The sequence below is a fragment of the Tachysurus vachellii genome, chromosome 13 (genome assembly GCF_030014155.1).
Source record: "Tachysurus vachellii isolate PV-2020 chromosome 13, HZAU_Pvac_v1, whole genome shotgun sequence".
NCBI lineage: Eukaryota > Metazoa > Chordata > Actinopteri > Siluriformes > Bagridae > Tachysurus > Tachysurus vachellii.
This window is the reverse complement of record NC_083472.1, coordinates 7,417,819-7,438,840: the sequence shown is the minus strand read 5'-3', so window position 1 is coordinate 7,438,840 and position 21,022 is coordinate 7,417,819. Positions and strand designations below refer to the sequence as shown.

General features: G+C 37.8%; 2 protein-coding genes across 2 annotated transcripts in view; one reads left to right on the top strand and one right to left on the bottom strand.

Moving 5' to 3' along the window:
• The window catches only part of macrod1 (mono-ADP ribosylhydrolase 1), a 69,009-nt gene that overhangs the window by 10,502 nt on the left and 37,485 nt on the right, over positions 1 to 21,022 (top strand). The window lies entirely within an intron of this gene.
• flrt1b (fibronectin leucine rich transmembrane protein 1b) lies at positions 2,818 to 20,632 on the bottom strand. The gene is made up of 3 exons (XM_060885881.1): positions 20,492 to 20,632; positions 8,898 to 9,300; positions 2,818 to 5,364 (listed from the first exon to the last, which is right to left on the bottom strand). The coding sequence occupies exon 3, from the start codon at positions 5,279 to 5,281 to the stop codon at positions 3,116 to 3,118; it is 2,166 nt and encodes a 721-aa protein (XP_060741864.1). The 5' UTR covers positions 5,282 to 5,364; positions 8,898 to 9,300; positions 20,492 to 20,632; the 3' UTR covers positions 2,818 to 3,115.

The window sequence follows — 21,022 nt, the reverse complement described above, 5'->3', positions numbered from 1 at the left end:
TGCTGTTTTTCCAGTGAATATATGCATTTGTTTATCATTTAATAGTAATTTCCTACCGAGTAGCCTTTCACTTTAGAAATTGTATATCATGGTTAAAAAACATTAAATAAAATTGTAAGGATGATTTTTAGAAAATGAATGTGTCAGTGATGAGTTAATGAGCAGATACACTCTTGTATGTGAATGTTCTGCGACATCTGGAATGTTTGCAGAATGTTGACTGTGTTAATTGAAATTCTGTTTGATGTATGGCATTGACGAACCAACTCTCAGACACTGATCCATTAATGAACAGTACGGTAGCTTTAAAACTAACTCAATGAGCTTGCAGAAAGGCATGCATAGCAATTATTGCAGGCCTCGTTAAAAGCCTCCCACCCCTTCCATTCTCTTCCAATCAATCGCCACTTTAGCTCAAATGAAGGAAACTTGAATGCTGGCCTTCTCTTAGTCTAATTAGCTTAATTGCCCTAATGTGGTAAATGGAGGAAGAAGAGACATGCTGATCATCTGGGCCATCATCAGGATGCTTGTTGCATAGCTCTGTTAAACTAATGTCAAAATAGATTGTTTTTTGTCAAGTTAATGTGTTCATTTTATATTTCAAAATGTGCCTGTTCACTTGAATCCAACCACAGGTGAAATATTCTGCATTGAGTTTAACCTCCTGGTTAGTTCTATGTATCAGTTAACCAATCAATCAACACTGTTTTCACACAAATTAGCCCAGATTAACCTTGTTTTCTTTTACTCCCTCTCGTTCTCTCTCTGTTTCTCTCTCACACGCTCACTCACACTGTTGAATCAGAGATACTTTTGGGTTCCATAGATGCATTATATCCATGTAAATATAGTTGCTTAAAAGAGACACATGATATATAAAAGAGAAATAATTGCTGTTGAGAATAATTAACCATGAATGAGTTTGTGTAAATGTCTAGAATTATACTGATAAACATAATGGTGTTAATTGGTGTTGTGAATACCTGCCTATGGAAACCCATTCTGTGTCTTAGATGGACACATACACTGTCCTCTCTCATTATATTGATCCATGTGTTGCTAACACAGGCTTTACCACACACTTCAGATCGAAAACATGTCTGCTCTAAAAAAAAAAACAATCCGTTTGCTTTCTCTCCAGATACAAATGCCTCATTGACTCCTGTGCCATAAAAGGCCATTGTTTTTAGAGAATTCTCCTTGAAATGCCAGGACCATTTGAGAACCTCCCCAAAACTTGTGTATGATTTGATTTTATAAGTGGCACATTAGAAGGAAAAAAAACAATATGTTGTCTTTTGGATGTATTCTTGTACAACTAAAACTAAGACAGAAATGCTGTTCAGCACAACTGTTTTAATTGTGATGTAAATATAGATAAATATACGGATGGGAAAAACAAGCTGTTTATTATTTACTGCAGAGAAAAAGTGACAGATTTGCTATTTATTCAGATATTTCACTTTCAAAATGCATCATAAAAGGCAGGAAAATTAAAGGGACTACTGTATATACTATTCTGCTGACATTACTAACACTCCATCTTTACAAGCAATGCTTCCAGTTTCTACCAATAATTTGGGTATAAGATTCTCCTTATCCGTTTAAAAAGAAAGACGGCATTCTTTACCACATTCCATTACTTATACAAAAGTTGCAGAGGTCCACAGTGTTGTAAATGTTACTTTTATATTTGTACCTGATTTCTATTGTCAGTACCTTAAGGGCATGGATGAATTTTATTAGTGATTTTTCATGGTGACATAGTTAGAGTCATGGAAATGTCCACTGGCTACTTTTCATGGCCTTTATTGGATTAAGTGCTCATGTTATTCTCCAGACAGTGGTTCTCTATCGATATCCTCTTCCCATTAGCTTGGATTAAGTTAGTACCAAATTGACTGCTTTATCTGTGTCAGGCTGTCAGTTTGAGAGAGATGTCTTACTCGCATGATTGTCTTTGAATAGCCTTTTCCCCTTTTGAACATCTCATCTAGCTTCTTTTAAGCGCTGGTTTTTAAAATATGACACTCATTTTGCAATAACTTTTTTTTAAAGACTAATTTCTTAGCAAGCACAAAACCATGAAACCATTTTGTCAGTTTTCCTGGCACCCACACACTTCAAATTTCCTCAATAAAAAAGAAAGAACCCGGAATAATAGTAAAACTTCTATCACCTCTGTCAGATTTTTGGGCTGGGAATAAAGTCATTGCACAGCATAAAAAAAATACAACACCAGAGAAAATCTAAAGAGAGAAAGGGGTAATGGGAATAGTAAGAACCTATCATCTGAATTACAAACAAAAAAAGTTTTTTGTTAATTTGTCATAGTTGATGTTGGCAGCAAATGAAAGGCACCCATTTCCTTCGCTCATACACAGTACAGGTAGTAAAGTTATAACTATACACACCTGGTTCCACAAGATAACATTATCTTAATGCTACTGTTATGTTTCTTTAACATGACTTAGCTCAAGGAGAAAACAGGTATGAAAAAATATAAAAGTTCCCCAAACCTTCAATGTTAAATAATATCAATACCAAGAATGGTATCTCTGGCACTTATTTGTTGTTCTAGATTTTTTCCCCAGGGAATCATTGTCCCAAATTGTAACGGTTTACAGATAGACTGGAAACAGACCAAAGGAGGCACAAAAGGGTACATTGGATTAGGGGTGTGCCATGTGAAAACCTGCTTTATGACTGTATGGAAATGAGGCCATTTGGTAATCTTGTCTTATAGAAAGTGTGTTTATAATGAGACATATCACATAACCCTAATAAATCAATTAATATATCTAAACTCAGATCTGTTTTTGTACCTTGAGTGGTTTGGGAAACAAATTTGGTTTTAACTGGATTTGGAGACCATTTGGATTTCATGGATTGTTTCTACAACCTGTTTATGCAGTTGTTTAATTACCTGTTTGATTTAATATGTTCAAAACAAGCATTTTAAAGTTATGAGATTATTATGGATATAAATGATAGACTACATCAGAGTTGGCACACCCCTACTTTGGAACCTAAGACAATGAACAAAGCCCTACTCAGCTACTTTGTCTTAAAAGATAGTGGCCAGAAAAGTTAGGGGATATTACAAAGACTATCACGTGTAAGCATAATCTATATCTGGTATTCCACCTTCTCTGTATCCACGGTTTGTTCCATAGCTTGGATTTGCTGTGTGGTTTAGGGTGCTCCTGTAAAGGGTTGTATTATTCGAGGGAAAAATAGTATGAATATATGTCATGTCCTCAACTTTTGCCTTTGGCTGCAGGGGCTGTTGGGCCGCCAACGGCGTCATCTGGAAACCAGGTGTTCCGATCTCTAAGATCGAAGTGTCCTTAATGGTACCAGATTCTACATAGTCATCATAATGCTTGACAGCACTACGAGGCCCAACAACGTCACGCGCATAGACAGTATGATCATCAGCTGTAAGATACCCAGCCCGATGTCCATACCAGCAGAAAATCCCAAAAATTAAGAACAGAGAAACACATGCAGTCACCCCTCCTATAATCCCTGCAAGGGGTAAGACAGTAAATTCATCTGTACCTTGATCACCCTGACCTTGATCAGCTCTAGGCTGAATTTGAAGGTCTGCTGTCTCTGTTCTGGCACAAGCAGGGTGTTCATGCTCTGAGTCAGTGTTCAAATTCAACCCCCCTGTTCCGGTAAATGGTGTCCTTCTTCCTTTACTGACAACAAGAGGCACCACGCAAATAATATAACTTGACCGTGGTTGTAACTGAGTGAGTAAATACTCTCTGCGGTCTCCGGGGACAAGTGTCTCTGTAATGGATCCCATGGCTGGGTTACTGCTTAGTCTTAGCCAGGATAGCCTGAACGCTGAAGCTGGTTGAGCAGCCTGCCATGTAATATGGGCTGTCTCTGGAGTTAAAGGCTTTACACTGATCAACAATGTTTTACTAACATCCTCACCCTCGCCCTCTGCAGAATTGTCCTGTCTCAAGTCAGGGTATCTGTGTACGGGTCGTCTGGACCTGAGTGTGAAGAGAGAACCCTGGGGAAGTGTGAGGGTTGTTGTGGTTGGGGTTTCAGTTGAAGAATCCCCTTTGTCTCTTTTAGGTCCATCATCTCCCACTGCTCCTGCAACTCCTCCAGGTCCATCCAAACCTGCCTCACATTGTTCCATTTGACTTGTGAGGTCCCTAAGTGATTTGCCCCTAACTTTTTCTGGTCCATGGCATGTTAGACCCCTCACTGTTACTGACGAACCTCGGATATGCAACCAATCGTGGAGCCAGCGGAGGTTGCAGCCACAATACCAGGGATTCCCACGCAGAAGTAGCTGAGAGATGCTGTCCAAGTCCCTGAATAAACCCCTAGGAAGAGTTGTCAGGTTGTTGCCTGACAAATCAAGCTTCTGCAGCCTATGCATGCCATCCAATGAACCTCTTGGCATGTGAGTCATAGCATTTTCCTGTAGGTATAGTCTAAGAAGGTGCATGCTAGGTAGGTTTAAGGGTGGTGACTGAAGAGAGTTGCGTACCAAAGAGAGCTCTGTTAAATTAGATAGTCGTGAAAATGTGTCATCAGCTATACGTTGATTTGCCAACAAGTTCCCATCAAGAAAAAGACGTCTTAGTGAGGTAAGTCCCCTGAATGCATGTGTTGGAATTGTAGAAATTCGATTGTCATCCAATCTGAGCTCCTCTAGTGATGATGGCAATCCTGATGGTATACTTGAAAGGTGGTTGCGTGACAAGAAGAGAAGTCGTAGTCGTGGATTATTTGCAAAAGCTTTGTCTTCAATGCTTACGGTTGAAATTGAATTATCATCCATGTGGAGTTTCTCTAGCAAGGGTAAACGTGCAAGAGCTGAACGAGGCAAAGTTCGTATGTTGTTGTCCTGAAGGTGCAGTTCACGGAGTGATGGAGGCAGATGTGTTGGAAAGTCATCAAGTTCATTGTCATAAAGATAAACTACTTGAACAGTCATTCGCCTTTCTAAAGAGGTTGGTAGGCCAGCATTATTAATGCGATTATTTTGCAAATAGAGCACAGCTGCTGTTAATGGCAAAGGTGGTATGATGCTCAATCCACGGTCATTGCAGTAAATAAAGCCATCATCACACCTACATGCTGATGGACATGGAACATCACCCTGAAGCTCTGCCTCCCCAATTGCTGCCTCGGTGATGGCAGCTGTTGCTGCTGCAAATTCCAGCACTTCCACCAATAAAGTCAGGCAAAGGAGAAGCAGGAACAGCCAGTCCCTGAGCTCAATCACACTTTCAGCTGCCATGGTCTTTCAATATCCTGCAAACAGCACAACTCCTTTGGAAACTTTTTTGGTGGATTTTTTTTTCCTGCCACCAAGTTTTGGACCTGTGGAAAAATAAAGAGCAAAATGAACATACATTGTAGGCACTTGTTTAAATTACACCTCAGTCCACCCAATATGTACCACTGTCTTTTACTGGACTCCTCAGGAAAGATAAAGGCTAATGAGAAAGTAACTGTTGACTAGCATTTTTGGTTTGCTTTATATTCTGTGTCTGTTTTATGTAGGCCTTCATCATCACCAGAGGAAGATGAGGAGGGAATAGCATTTGCAATTAGGATGGAAATGACTTATACATATTTCATTTTGCATCTTTGCTTAAACTGATAAAATCTAGAATACTTTGCCTTCTGTTGACATTGGAGGAAAGTATTGCAAAAAAGTGAAACAGATTGATAAATATTTTCTTGTTTTATTTAACAAACTGGACAAAATGATGCATTGAGTAATATAGATAGTGATAGATTTACAGTAAAGCAATGCATAATACAAGAAAATAAAGAGTAGTTTAAACAATCATAAAACTGGAAAACCTTTTTATTATGTAATAACCAAGATATAAATTCATTCTTTATTTACTTGTAAAGTGCCTTTTGTTTTTTTTGTTCTTTATTTTGAATCATCTGTATACCGTATACAAATATGGGATCCCAAATGGTTGTCAGTCATTTCACAGCTGTGTGTAGGTGTTATCACCAGCTGGCTGATCTCAGGTTGAACTGGTTGTACACAACAGGATTCTACTGACAAATTGATCAAATTGGAAGCTAATTTCCACAGATAATCAGATGTGTGAAAGTGGTAAATAAGTCAATGTTGGATAAATGTACTAGAATGACTGAGATTGGCAGTAGCCATCAACAAAAAAAAAAAACAGTTGTGACAAGTCATCATGAAGTTTCAAGATTGTGCATTCTGAATCACAAATCAAACATTTACACTAAATCCCATTGGCTATATTTTAGTACATGAATTACTATGTGTGTGTACAGTATGTGTGTGTGTGTGATTATTTGGTATTTTCATTGTTAATACTTTATTATTATATACTATTTTACTCACTATACGTAATGATGATACTGATATTCTGACCGTAGGTGAGTTATGTTGCACTTATAAGCCAAAGCAAAATATATGGATAAATATGTCCTAGATATGGACCAATATGCCAAGCTCTAAAATTTGATAAGCAGATTGCACTGATTCCTTGGGATTTTGAGGATTTTTAATGTCTGTACAGTGTTCTCAAAGATCCAGTTGCAGCATGTATAGGTTTAGCCTTACTTAATTTTTTACCATTTAAACGTATGGAATTAGTCTTCAACGTCAAACTGCTTGTCTGAACCAAAAGAAGACATTTTTGTAATTCACTTGCAGATGATTACTGCACTGGCTTATTCAGTCCAAACTGTGATTTATGTTATTGATGGTGAAAAGCAGTAACTTCAGCTAGCCTTGACCAGTGACAGCCTCTGTAGTTTGTAACTGCTTCTGTAAGTTATAATTAATTGATATAATATAATTAAATAATTGACAGGAGTACAGGACCTCTGTCTTTGCACAACTGATCAAACATCAAAACAAGAAAGTGTAACTGAAAAAATGTGATTAAAAAAAAGAACAATAGAAAACAATTAAATAATTGTTATTCAACCAATTTGTTGAATTCATTTCTGTATTTCCTATCAAATGTGTGTGTGTATATATAATATTTTTTTATAAACAGTTTATCATGTAATTGAGTGGAACAGAGTATGAGATCAACAATAACCTTAATTTAACTTCAGCCTGTTTTATCACAGGTTGCTTGCTGGAAGTTTATCCATTTAGATTTTTTATTCATGGAGCCACAAGAGAGACACAACACCACCTGTTTGTATTCTTACATGTTTTGAGCGCAAAGGTGTGTGAGATTTCTGTTGGGGCCTCATTCTTTTTTGCTGCCTGCTCTCTCGTGGGGTTGTAGTCGGCCTTGTTTGTGTTGTTGGCCAGGCCAGATGGGAGTTGGTTAGCTGCCCCTCGGCTGCACACATTGTTGCCTCAGGCAGCAACTACATGCAAAACAAGCCCTTGAACGAGCTAGCTCACATGCAAAACTGATCGAGATGGTTTACCCAGATAGGTGAAGAGAAAGATTAGTAGTGAGAAATAATTTTGCATATGGTTTGCTATGCTTGTTGACAGCAATTCCTAACAGGTGCAATGTATTTTAAAGAAACTAATTTAGCAAACAAATAGATTTCCCTTTTATATTTAGAAAATGCATTTTCTTCAAATCAGCTCCAAAGACAGCATTGCTACTTAAAAATGAAGCAGTATATGAAGAGCCTCTCAATTTTAGACTGTTAACAGTCATGAAAAGAGGTACTTTGACAGAAAATGGAGAGCAATTTAAATGTCATATTTAATTGTTCGCTCAGTGTGTATACATATGGGTATTTTTAGACCAAATCAACTGTCTCTCCAGGCTCATAGTGTTTGTATTTGAGCAGGGAGACAAAGCTGAACAGAGGATGGTGATTGCGGAAGGCATCTTTTTGAAGCTCAAATTAATATATGGGAAAAATGTGTTCTCACTGGCTTTAACCATGTCATGGTTGTTGATGAAAACTGCTGAACTCCTTGAGTTTCACACAGTCTTTTGAATTAACACAAAATGGTATAAAAAATAAATTGAGTGAGTGACAATTCTGTTAGAGGAAATGTCTTGCTGGTGAGATTGGTAGGAAGAAAATGGCTAGATTTGTTCAATGCAGCAAGAAGGGTACAGTAACTCAAATAACCACTCTTTACAACTGCTGTGAGCAAAAGAGCATCGCGGAGCATACAAAACATAAACCTTGAATTGGATAAGGTATGATGCATATTTAGGGTCATATTCTTGTCAGACAAGAACAGGAATATGTGGCTACATTGAGCACAGACTCACTAAAATAGGAAAGTTAAAAAAAAACTGGTCTTTTTCCAATCTTTAACTGTCCAATTTTGGTGACCTAAACTAATCTAAACCTCTGTCTGTTGAGATCGATCAATCAATAGATAAATAGACAGACAGAAGAAAATTAAGTATGCTGTGTGTGTGTGTGTGTGTGTGTGCTTGTGTATGCACTTTAACACTGCTGCTTGGCTTTATAGACAGACTTGTACATGTACTCCACATTCTTAATGAATACAGTTACACTCCTGCTTATCCACCTTCATTTCCAGCTCATTTACTTTTTCCCTACACTTAAATGGTTTAATCACTGGTAATTTTCTTAACCAGTTGCTTCTCCTGATATCTCTACATCTATCCATAGTGTTTTCTTTTTTCTGTTTCACCGTCGCTATTCGAAAAGATTTAATTTGTAGAAGTTACTGTAAGGGTTATCTAGCTCTTTCTTCCTTGTTTTGGTGCATTTGACTCCAATTGAGGTTTTTGTCCTCTACTGTTCAAGCAAATTCTTCTTGTTTTATTTAACATGCAATTTAAAAGACAAAAATTTTAATTGTCAAATACAAAAATTGTAACCGATCCGGATGGACAGACAGACAGACAGATAGACAGATAGATAAAAAATAAAAATAAACATCTTACCTTCTTGAGTGAGTTTGGTGGTCCTTTTTTGTGGGTGTAATAGCGTACGAGTGTGTGTATACAACTGATGGGTGATTAGCAATGAGATAAGACTGTGTAAAAATCTTCAGTTTTATTGGATTTCCTGTCACTTCAGTGACAGATGGCCATTGCAGCCATTACTGGTAGGATTATTGTAAAATATAGGCACAGAGGCAAGGATAACTCCATTTAGAAAAACGGTTGCGGTCTTAACCATTCAAAGCAGTCACTGTTTGTCACCACTTCCAAAACGAAAAGAACCTGAAGCTGATGTTTTGAGTTGAAGTCTCCGTTCATCCAGAGGCATTGTCATCATTCTGATTGTATATCACATGGTGATGGACGGAACCTACTGCTTGCATCAATTTTGAGAAGCCATCACCTGTCGGGAACACAAAAGTCACAACGGTGAATGAATGCATTCATAGTCTAACTGCAGTACTTATAAAACCCACATCCTTCAAATACTTGACAAAATGGCAGCTTTGTAAACTGGGGAGTGAAGGGAATTCAGCAGGTGGAAAATCTCGATTACAGATGGCTCCAGACCTAAACACAATATTAATACTAACTGGGTCACTTTGCTCACACACAATTCGCCTCATTGTGCAACAGCAAAACAAAAGTCTTGCTCCCCCTCTTAACATTTACAGATGCCTCAGTAATTTCATGCATGAGTCTAAAATTGTAGTGTGTAGATATTTGATTGTTTTGTGTTTATGTTTACCACAATGGCCATTACGGGACCCAGAGTTTCACTCTGGTGAGTATTATCTTTTGTTGCAACACTATGATGTATTTCCCAGTCCTAACACGTGGCTATGTTGTGGAAGAATTTTTATTTTTTAAAGTCTCTCCCATGGACCATTGACTCACAATCTAATGGTTCTGCTATGCATCAATCAGAGACGCAGTGTTCAAAAACAATATTCCTGACATGCAGGACACAGTGTGGGTAATATAGAGCAAGCCAGGTGGAAATGGATCACTGGAGAGCTCTACTAACCTGCGTGGGGAGACGGTGAACATTTCCAGCTCAGAGATAATTCACACAGAATAATTCACTGTGGTAATAATGAATGTGTGGGTTAATTAAAATCAATAATGGATTTGGGGATTTTTAGTGAAACTGTGCTGATTGTTGGTACACTGGGGAGGAGCAGAATGATAAATTGATATGCAGAAGATGAACTTCTGAATCTGAGATGCATTTCCATCTGTCCTGCACTCAGAGCTGCCTATGTTTTATATTCCATTTACACTCTCATTACACTCTGCTCAACACTTCTGGATTCTCATCTGCTGCTCACAACTCTTTTTGCTTATTCTCCCTTTCCTTATAACATGCTTCCTAACCCTTTTCTCCTTTTCCTTTTTTCTGATAGTGTTAGCTAGAATGTAATGATCAGATTTGATAGAATTTGATGGAAGTTTGTCACGGGTGCTGACTTACTTTGACTTTGACCCTGACAGTACAGACCTACATGAGAATGTCACAGCAGTTCACTATGTATTGCTTTATGCTTACTGCTGTTGATAGCAATATTTTATACATATGGGCCATAATGCATGGCATTGCAGTCTTTGTATGTGTTGTAGGGTTTTTGGTGAATTGTGCATACATTACACCAATTTATTACCCAAAAGCCTTTGCAGTTATTTGTGAGGAATAAACACTGTTGATAAGTTTGTCGAGATCAAGGCTTAGTGGAGACAGTGCAGTAATGTTAAAAGGCAATGATGTGAAAAAACATGTACAGATAAAGCTAGTCCTATAGTAAATTTCATGAATAAACTATTCTGACATCAAGCAAGATTAGTAAAACAAAGCTTTTAAAACTAATTGTTTTATTTGGAGATTTTGCTATAGTACATTTGATAGCATGTTTATTATATGTTTGTGAATGTGATCTTAGGCAAGGCCAGGTTGTTATGTTCACTTTAACACCCTTGTGTGCTTGGTCACCTGTGCACCAGAGGTCTACACTTCAATGACATCACCAAAATGTGGACTTGGAAGAAGACCTCAGGGCTTATGGCACTGTTTGGAACACTGCTATATAGTATATAGTAGAAGGGAAAAGATGTGATTAATGTCCCCGTGCGGTTATGTGTTAGCATAGCCTGTGTGTGTGTGTGTGTGTGGAAACCATTTAACCAACCTGTGCACGTAACCCTTCCCATCTCTGGCTTTCAATTTCTCATTTACTGACTGAGGGAATGAGAGAGTGAAAGTGAGGGAGAGCCAGATGGAGAAGGAAAGGGAAGAAGGAAGATTGATGAATCTATTGCAATGAAATTTGCAGGCAAAAATTACTGTTAGGCCAAGTAGGATTTAGGCCCAACACAGTGACTGAATTCAACACACACGCACACATACACACACACACCCACACACACACACGCACACACACTTATATACTTGCACACTCTTTGTCTTAGGTTCATGAAGGAACATGAAAACTTAATGACCCCTCACACTGCTTTGTCATAAAATATTACTAAAGTACATCATGAAATAATTATTCTGCAGCAGATCTAGTTCATTATTAATTCAGGGCAGGACTTGATATATGCTGTTGTGATACAGACCATGTGAACAGAGCAAACAGACAGAGTAATTTGTGTGTGCTTAGTACATGAGAATGTTAACAAAACACTTAATATGATTTACAGTGTATCCCTTAAGCTCTGGTACTGTAGATAATGGTGCATGGGGTAGTGGACCAGCCCCTGTGTGTGTGTGGGCATGTCTATCTGTCCCCCAGTCCTGATTTAGAGTGGTGAAGTGGTAAAATGATGGCCCCGACTGCTTGTTTATTAAGATATTTTTTGGCACTAATATCACTGTCACATTTCTTAAATCTGAATCTCCCTCCTATACATCCTCTACTTCAGGACCATGAACTAATGAGGCTTCAGAGTTTCTATATCAAACCTTTCCTCAGGGCTCAGTCTAATTATGTACCATTCAGAAGAAGGAGAAAGAACGTAATTGCTACACCAAAGTGTTTTGCCAGGTATTATCCATAAAATACCTTGATGAGAGGTGTCTGGAAACCCTGCTTTTTTTTTCTCCCTCCGGCCTGGTGACAGCACAGATCTTAAACCGCCTATGGCTTTGAATAGTAATCTGTGTGTGTGTATGTGTGTGTGTGTGTGTTTGATCTGATGATAATTAGCTAAAGGTAATCAAGAATAACTCGGCAATGGGAGGGAAAATCTGTGGGAGATGTACAGACACAGAAGGATGTGACCAGCCTCTCAACGCGGAGCCGCACACAGCAGTCTTTTTAGCATGAACAACCACAGAGAGAGAGAGAGAGAGAGAGCGAGAGAGAAAGAGAGAGAAAGGGGCAGTGGAGGAGGACAGGGAACAACAGAACCGGAGCGTTGAGGTTAAAGGGTAAATAGGGTAGAAAGATCGAAGATACCATATTTAGGGGATTTTCTATCATAGCATTTTCTAAACAGTGGACTTCTTTAAACTCATCTGTTAAATACTATTATATTAATACTATTAAATTTGATGCAATGTTTTTTTGTAATTATTTATGCTTAACTTCTCCTGCAATTTCCCTTCTTTCCTCCCTCTCTCTTTCTCTCTGTCTCTCTCTCACTCTCTCTCTTTCTACCATCCTGAACAGGACAGTAATCTACACACAAAAACTCCCACTGATTCTTTTTTCTTCCCTGAGATTTTTTTTTTTTTTTCTAAAATTGGCTTTCTTGAGTCTGAACCATGCTTGATATTTTAGTGTGTGAAACAAAAATTGAAAGTTGACCTGACCTTTAACACACCAGGCCTGGTATGCTTTTAAGGATGATTGTTATTGGCCCTAAATGTGATGGACAAGACTGTCCACCTGAAACCTGGACTGTTGCAATGTCATGTTTTTAGGATTTATTTTTCTGTTTCCTGTTTTATTAGCTGTTTTTTTTATGTTTCTCTTAGTAGTTTGGCTGCAGTCGGAAAAAAAATTCTGTTTCATTTGTTGAAGCTGATGGGACCAGATTGTTCTTTTTTCACATTGTGATTGATTTTGATCTCTAGCCTTTTTATAACAGACCTGTTGTATTTATTTTGGGGGCATGGGCTCTCATTGGTTGTAATTCAACAGAGAAATATATCCTGCTCTGGGGTTTAATTCTTACTTTGCTGTGTGACATTTTGGTGATGGGTTTGTCTGTCGTGCATTCAGAAAGATTCCTAATGGAAACTTACATTACTTTTAAATTTGTAGACCAAAATGTGTGTTTGTGAATGTAGAGAACACGACACACACACACACACACACTCTCACACACAATAGCTCCTTTCATCCACTGTAGGCTTCAACTGATGCAGATTATTTTTCCTTCACCTCTAGCTGAACCCTGAGGTCTGTTTTAGTAATACAATCGGTAAATAAATGATCGCTGCCAGTAATGCACATGATGGAGCTGCTAAAATGATAATCAGTATTATTTTTGCTTGATCACAAAATCATGATTTGCATTTTATTTTGCCAAGAGGGTTTTCTTTCATATTGTGCATTATACTCCTGTATTCGTTTAGAATTTGAATAAAAATTATACTCCTCATTAGTCACATTAATTAAATGGATCTTTGAAATGATAAATATACACACAGTTATACTCAAAATAAATCTAAATAATTTGTCCCCTCATTGTATCCTACGAAATACATAGTTAAAACACAAACAGGGAGTTCATAACTGAATGGACAAATCAATAAAAATATCTTTGGCCAGTGATGAACTTTAACTTCATCTGCTGATTGTTAATTATATTGTATTAAGGCCAAAATTCCTGTTCCTGATTAATATACAGCAAATTGTCTGTTTTTGTTTTTAAAGATAATTAGCATAATGAATAGTTTTAATTAATAAATTATATAGCTTATTATAATTTCCAAAGTAAATATGTTAGTTTATGATATGATAACTGTAGCCAGATACTTATTAGTGTTTAAAAGTGTGTGTGTATGTGTGTGTACTGTAGGAAATCATATGGTTCTGAATCCAATCTCCTCACAGTTACACTCAGCCTAGAATAATTGTCACACTGTCAGACTATCTCTAGTTCAAACTATCTCTTTTCACTCAAACGCTTACTCTATTTCCCTTTCACTCACTTTCTGTTCACTCTTTCTTCTTTTTCTCTCAGTCTCTGCCTCTTTCACACAAAGACACACCTGAGATTCACACACTTTACACAGCAATGTATAAATGCAGCCTATTAAATTTGATACAATGTTTTTTGGAATTATTTATGCTTAACTTCTCCTGCAATTTCCCTTCTTTCCTCCATCTCTCTCTCTATCTGTCTCTCTCTGTCTCTCTATCTGTCTCTCTCTCCATGCCTCTCGCTTGCTCTCTTATGCTCTCTAATGAACTGGCAAAAGCTATAAACAGGAATCACATCCTGTCAGCCCTGTTCAAGTCTTTTCACCCCTCTTCCTCTTTCCTCCATTCATGTCATTTTAGTTGGATTGTTTGAACTCATCTCCTGCTTTTAGTCTCTACTGCATGTCAGTTCAAATTTTTTTTGTCTTTGATAGGAGCTATGCTTGAACACTTTGACAATTGCTAGCAAAATCCAAGGTTATCAAAATCCAAGGCTCCTAATCATCTTAATCATCTCTCTTTCTCTGCAGAGATAAACCACCACTTTGTTTTGTTTGCTTTTACATTTCATCCTTTCCAAGCCCTTAGTTTCACTTTCCCCCTTTGTCTTTCTCTGCTTCACTTGCTCCCTCTGTAGCTGTGTAAATGATGCAGTGTCTGGAAATAAACAGGCAATTTAAGCACTGGATTCTTCACAGCTTTCCATGCTTTTCTAGTACAGCACACACACACACACACACACACACACCCCTTCATGCTCTTTCCAACAGTCCTCATGAACAGCACAACACATGGACGCAACTCTTAAGGAAATATGAAACACTCCATATAAATGTGTTTGTCGCTACAGATGCATTTCTTATCTGTTTCTTTTTTAAAATGGAAAACCCTAGAGTTCATCACATACTAATGATGATCATCAACCCCTTCCACGATTATCTACCTTTCTACAGGATTCACTTTAGTCTGTAATCCTCCACACCAACTCCAGATAATCAGTCTGTTGGATTAGCTGGATCAGCTCAGCTGGATTAGAGCTGGAGCTAAATTCTTCAGAAAGGTAGATTTCCAGGAGGATAGAGATCACCATTCAAAACACAGCACAACATGTCTCTGTTTATACAAGGCTGCCTTCTGCATTTAGGTCAGTGAACATAGTTGCCTAAATGGTAAATGTGCCCTGATCATCAAGTGGAACTGCCCATGTTCAGCAAACACTCTCTACTAAGCTGAACATGATTAGCCTTCCTCTGGGAGGCCTTTGTACTTTTTATGGCTTAATTAGAGCCAAACTACTAGGCAGCAAGCAGTGTGCAAGAAAAGGAGATGGCACATGTAAATTTGTGTAAGCCTGCTTACATTAGTTTGTAACATTCACATGTTGCGAGTTGCTTAAAGAGACTGTACACAGATATATCACAACCCGTCATACAACACGGGTCTTATAAAAACTAATGCATGCTGGAGTGGTGTGCTATGACCTGATGCGTATAACCGTGTTACCATTATCAGACACTTATTAACGGTTTATAGTCATAGTGAAATGTTCACAAGACATATTTGTGACGTTACTTCTTGTTATCAGCAATGTTAAAACAGCTATTCTGTCGCCAGCATCTTGGATACACTCTTCAAGTTAATAATAAATAAATAAATAAATAAAATTTGTGTGCCATGTTGAATTTTATTCCCTACATCACTTGTGGATGGCCAAAAACTGCAAAATAACAGCTTTTGTTCCCCTACTAATGGTTATCCTAATGTTCACTCTAATGATGCACTAGATAATGCTGTGAATGTAGGTCTTAGTCATGTGTCCACAATTTTTATTGTGGTTCTGCTTGTTTAACAGCCCTTAACATACCCCAGTGTAGCAGTGGACTCTGCTGTAAAACTGCTATTATTATATATATGAGTGGTAAACACACAATAATTAATTAACAATTAATCAATTACAATACTCAAAATTAGAGAAGGCTGATATGACAATAGTAATATTGTCATTATGTTAGAATTGTTTTTTAAATATTAGTATTGTTTTTTTTTTAAAGAACATTAATAAAACTTTTCACTCATGTTGAATAAGTATTTTTCATATTGTTTATTTTTTATGTAGCAAATTGTATGTTTCGGTCAACATCAGCAAACTGAAATATTGTGATACATATCATGTATTAAGAAAACATCAGGTATCATGATGGGACACTTATGCCATATCACACCCTGGCTGTGTTTGTTCATGTTATTTGTGAGTATTGTTTAAGCATCTGGAAATTAGCATTCATTTATTATTTGTTTACTTTATTGAGTATTATACATGATATTGCATTTATATGACAAGTAGGATCGCAGCTTCTAAAAAGAGCTACATCTGGAAATATTTAGCTTCAGATACTTGTGGGGATAATTTTTTTCAACAGTGTGACAGATCCTTATTAGTTTTTAAACTTGTCTCATACATAAACGTTTGGACGTGTTTGTGGTGTCTTGTCCAGAGTGATTTCTCTCACCTTGTACCCAATGTTACCAGGATAGGCTCTAGATACACCTCAAACCTGACCAGAATAAAGAGCTAACTGAAGCTGAATGAGTATTATAATGGATATAATATTTGCACACCACAAACCACAAAATTATGAAAAAGGTGAGGCTACACTTGATAATCCTTTTTGTTAATCCTGTTTATGCCAGTTTTCTTTCTTTCTATGTATTTTGGCCTCTCTAAATATTACTGACATCACAGACAGTTTTGTATCCAAGATATCTGCCATGTACTGTATAAGGGCTACAGTCAGCTGTGTTGAAATTTTTTCTTTTAAATAGCATCTTCGAGTATAAGTCATATTAAAATAGTTACTTTCTAAATACAGCTGAATGCTTTTTATTTGTAACAAGTTGCCCATCTGTAATTCCTACATTGTTTCTTATATTTCACAGCATTTACATTTGAAGGAACATGTCTTAAATCCTGAACAAGATTTACTCAAGTCTGTTGAAGCTAAACTTGTCTTACTTTTCAAAACAAAGTCACACCTTAAGACTACTTTGTGTGAAAAAAACAAATGTCCAAGTCCCTGACCAAGAGCTGATTTGCATGTGCTGACCACTTTTGCATGTGTTGAAATCTTAAAGAAATCTCCTAAGCAGAGTTGGATTACAGACATCTTTAACTCTTACACAGCCCCTGAAAAACACTGAAACAATTCATAGGACTGAGTCTGGGATATTCTGTCACCACCACCGCAATAATGTAAGAAAGTCTTAAAGCTGCAGTTTAGTGCCATACGGCTGCTCTTCAACACCCATGCTCATGAACAACACAGCTTTTCTGTTCACTGTCCACCACAAATACCATTCAGTCCAAAATCTGTGCAAAGAATGTTTGATTTGACTGAAATAAATCACTCGGTGGCAATGAATAAAATGGCCACAGTGATTAATGAAAGAGGCTGATGTACATCTCATGGTGTCTATGACAACCTTGGCCTGGCAGAAGATGAGACAGAACTGCTCATTGTTCTGCTGGAGTGGAATCTTCTCTAGAGAGGCCTGTGTGTGTGTGTGTGTGTGTGTGTGTGTGTGTGTGTGTGTGTGTGTGTTCTAATACTGTTGTAATAGACACTCTATTTAAACGATTTCAAGTTTTCAGATTTTCAGATTTCAGATAAAAGTTCATTTCAGAGATGGGATAATACCACTTTTTATTTTTCAATACCGATACTAAAACCTTGAGCATAAGAAAATATTGTTATTTTTTCCCTTAAAACTACTAAGATTAAAATATTTTTTTTATTACAGAAAATAGCTAAAATAGCTAAAAGCTATTTTGATTCCTAACTTGGTTACACACAAATCAGTTATAGTACATATAATAAATATAATAAAGTGCTAATATAGCAAAATAAAACCTAACAAAAAAAAAAAACATTTAATCTAGCCTAGTCATTTCCAACTTTGTAATAATACAAATCTTTTTAGTTTGAAGTATTTCCACACAGCTGCTAGGAGACTAACTCCCACACATATGTTTTGCTGAATAGCTCACAGTTTGTTGTTAACTTTAGGTCACATGGCTACTGTTAACTAATACATTACTTTAATTACTCTAATACATACTTTATTGGCACTAATACCGACCCTAAGTATCGGATCGGATCTGTCTAATTAATTGTTTTAAACGATTATAAACCTTTAATATATTGACCAGGTTCTCCTTTGGTCAAGCTTGCCAGCAGTGCTCTACTTTAAACCCACATCTCTGTATAAACAAAGTCTTGATAAAACCTCTATAAAGTCCAATTGCATAATGACAGTGTTTGCTTTGTGCTGCAGCTGTGTATTTTTGCAGACGGCAAATGCTTTTGTTTAAGTGTCAGCTCTAAGGCAAGCCGGCTCTTTGTGTGTGTGTGTGTGTGTGTGTGTGTGTGTGTGGAGTGAGAGAGAGATTTCCGCTGTAATCCGCACAGTATTGTGGCTGCAGTATTTTTATCGTGCTGCTGAGCGCAGACTGACCCGTGACGCACACATCACTCGTTCAGAATCGAGCTGTGAATTAAACACAGCTGCAGCTGCTGACCACAGAAAAGATTATGAAGACGAAGACTGTAAAATCCTTGACTGAGGCCATTCAATGTCAATGGATCTGTTTTATAATGAAAAGCAGGCATTTCAGTGTGTAATCTCAGTGTTATGTTCAAAACAGTCACATTCTATGCATAGACAGTTCACAGTGGGGTGGAGGGGCACCACTCTCTCTCAAACTACTTAACTATCACCTTAATTACAACTGAGTTGATTTGCTGAAATTGTGCTACAAGCAATCGAGAAATTTCATTTGTATTGTTATAATGGCAGTTAAACTGTTGAAAAGGTTTCTAGTACTTTGACAAATTGTTATCTTAAAAATTCACTTTATTACAACAGAGAAATAGCACTGATCCTGTCATGAAGCTGACAGCAGTGCAGAAAAGTGTGTGAATGTCAATGAAGACTTGTGTGCCTGTGATTGTATAGTGTGTGTACGTGTGTGTGCACGCTTGTGCATGTGTGAGATGTGGTTCTCCGTGGTCCAGTGCGGAGTGGTTTCATGTGGTTTCGACTGTGTTACACACTCTTCCCACCGTGCTGGCATGGCTGGGAGCTCATGCTGGCAAGTCTACAAAAACCCCACTGTTTTCTGGCTGTCACCAACAGGGCAGGAAGAAAGAGGAGAGAGGGTGGAAAGCAATGAAAGATAGCGGAGTTATCACCGTGCACACGCACATACATACATTGGCAATTTTGCAATCACTAGCTGGTAGACAAACAATTTAAAGACTGGAGGAAAATGACTTGGGGATACTAGAACTTAAACACATGTTTAGATTTCACATTTCAGTGTATTCCTTTATACAAGAGATGCACAGCGACAATAAGCATTAAAAAGAAAATCATATTACGCTTATTAAAACTGACATCCTATTATGATGGATTACAACTTTTAAGCATTTTGACAGCCAGGATTTTTACCGACTGTGCGTTTTAACCCAAACATGTACACACACGGATGTTTGCAGTCATCACCTGCCACCGCACATTGTGATTGTTTCCGTACGTAAGTGCTCTCACACACTGTGTGTGCATCTCCACATCATCTTCAGCTCAGCATGCACCGACGTAGATTGTTGGTTTTTACCTCTGAAACGATCCCTAAACGTACGAATGAATTTTTATGACGGATGACCTACAAATACTTGATCCACAAATCTATAGCTATACAAGAGATGCTTATCCTTTTTAGACTTTTATTAATGCTGTATTAGTGGTATTATACAAACACTCTCAGAAACTACTTGACCTTCTCCTTAGGATGGAACCATCATCTCTTTTTTTTTTTGTAATTAAATAAATAAATAATAATTCGTTAAAAAAAGCTTTTTGCATTAACCCACAGCTTGCCCCCTTTCCCATGTATAAGATACTCACTCAATGTACCACCAAAGCGACATGGAAAGGTTTCTGAGTGTGAACAGCTCTGTAACAGGTTGGGAAAGACTCCAAACAACTAGGCATGTAACACGAAGAGTTTACCTGGACATCACATCCACATCACATCCACATCCACCACATCCATTTAAACGCCTATTTGTTTCTAAAATATCTGACATTAATAGCTGGGAATTTAGTGCTAAGTTTCTTAGCCTCAGCCATTTAAACACAATTGTTTCAAAGACCAGATATTTACATTATTATTTGTTGTTTTTTTTTTTTACCAGACTGCCTATATATTTTTTTATGCTAATTAAAGTCAAAAGCTGAAGATTTTAGACGGCTAAGGTGTAATAGAATGATTCCGGCTTTCTGTCGTCTGACGTTTATAAGAGTAACAAACAATCCGGTTAAAACTGGTAAACGTTAAACGACGAATTTAGTCAACAAAATAATAATCTGTAAATGCCACGTTACCTGTGTATCAGTCGTCCATTTCTCTCCGTTTCGATCCGTTTGTTCTCTCGAGAGTTTTTGTGTAACGACACGCTTTCCGTTAAAAAGCCGTTAAAACGCTTGTGGCACGCGCCGGTCTGTGGTGAGTGCCGCGCGCACAGGCTATCGCGCTCTGCTGTGTCTCTCTGTCACACAAACGCTCTGCGCGCGCTCCGCTCTGCGCGCGCTCCACCCCTCCGACTCCTCAGTGGACTCAAACCGTTCTGTGTGCCAATAGAGGGGGAAAAATACACTTAGAACCCAAGCCACTGTCCTAACGATAAGAAAACTACAAACCGGATACGGTTGTCATCCTGCACAAGCCTTATAAACCTTTATACCCAATGCAAACCAAAGTTTGTTATTAGTTTACTGTACACGGACATGGTGAGTGTCCAAAGTCACGCCTTTAGCCCTGATGCAGAGGACGGGGCCACTTTCTCAGGTTCACACACGAATGCATGCTGTGTGAATGCATGCAAGTGCCCATGCAAGAGTGTCCATGCATTCCAA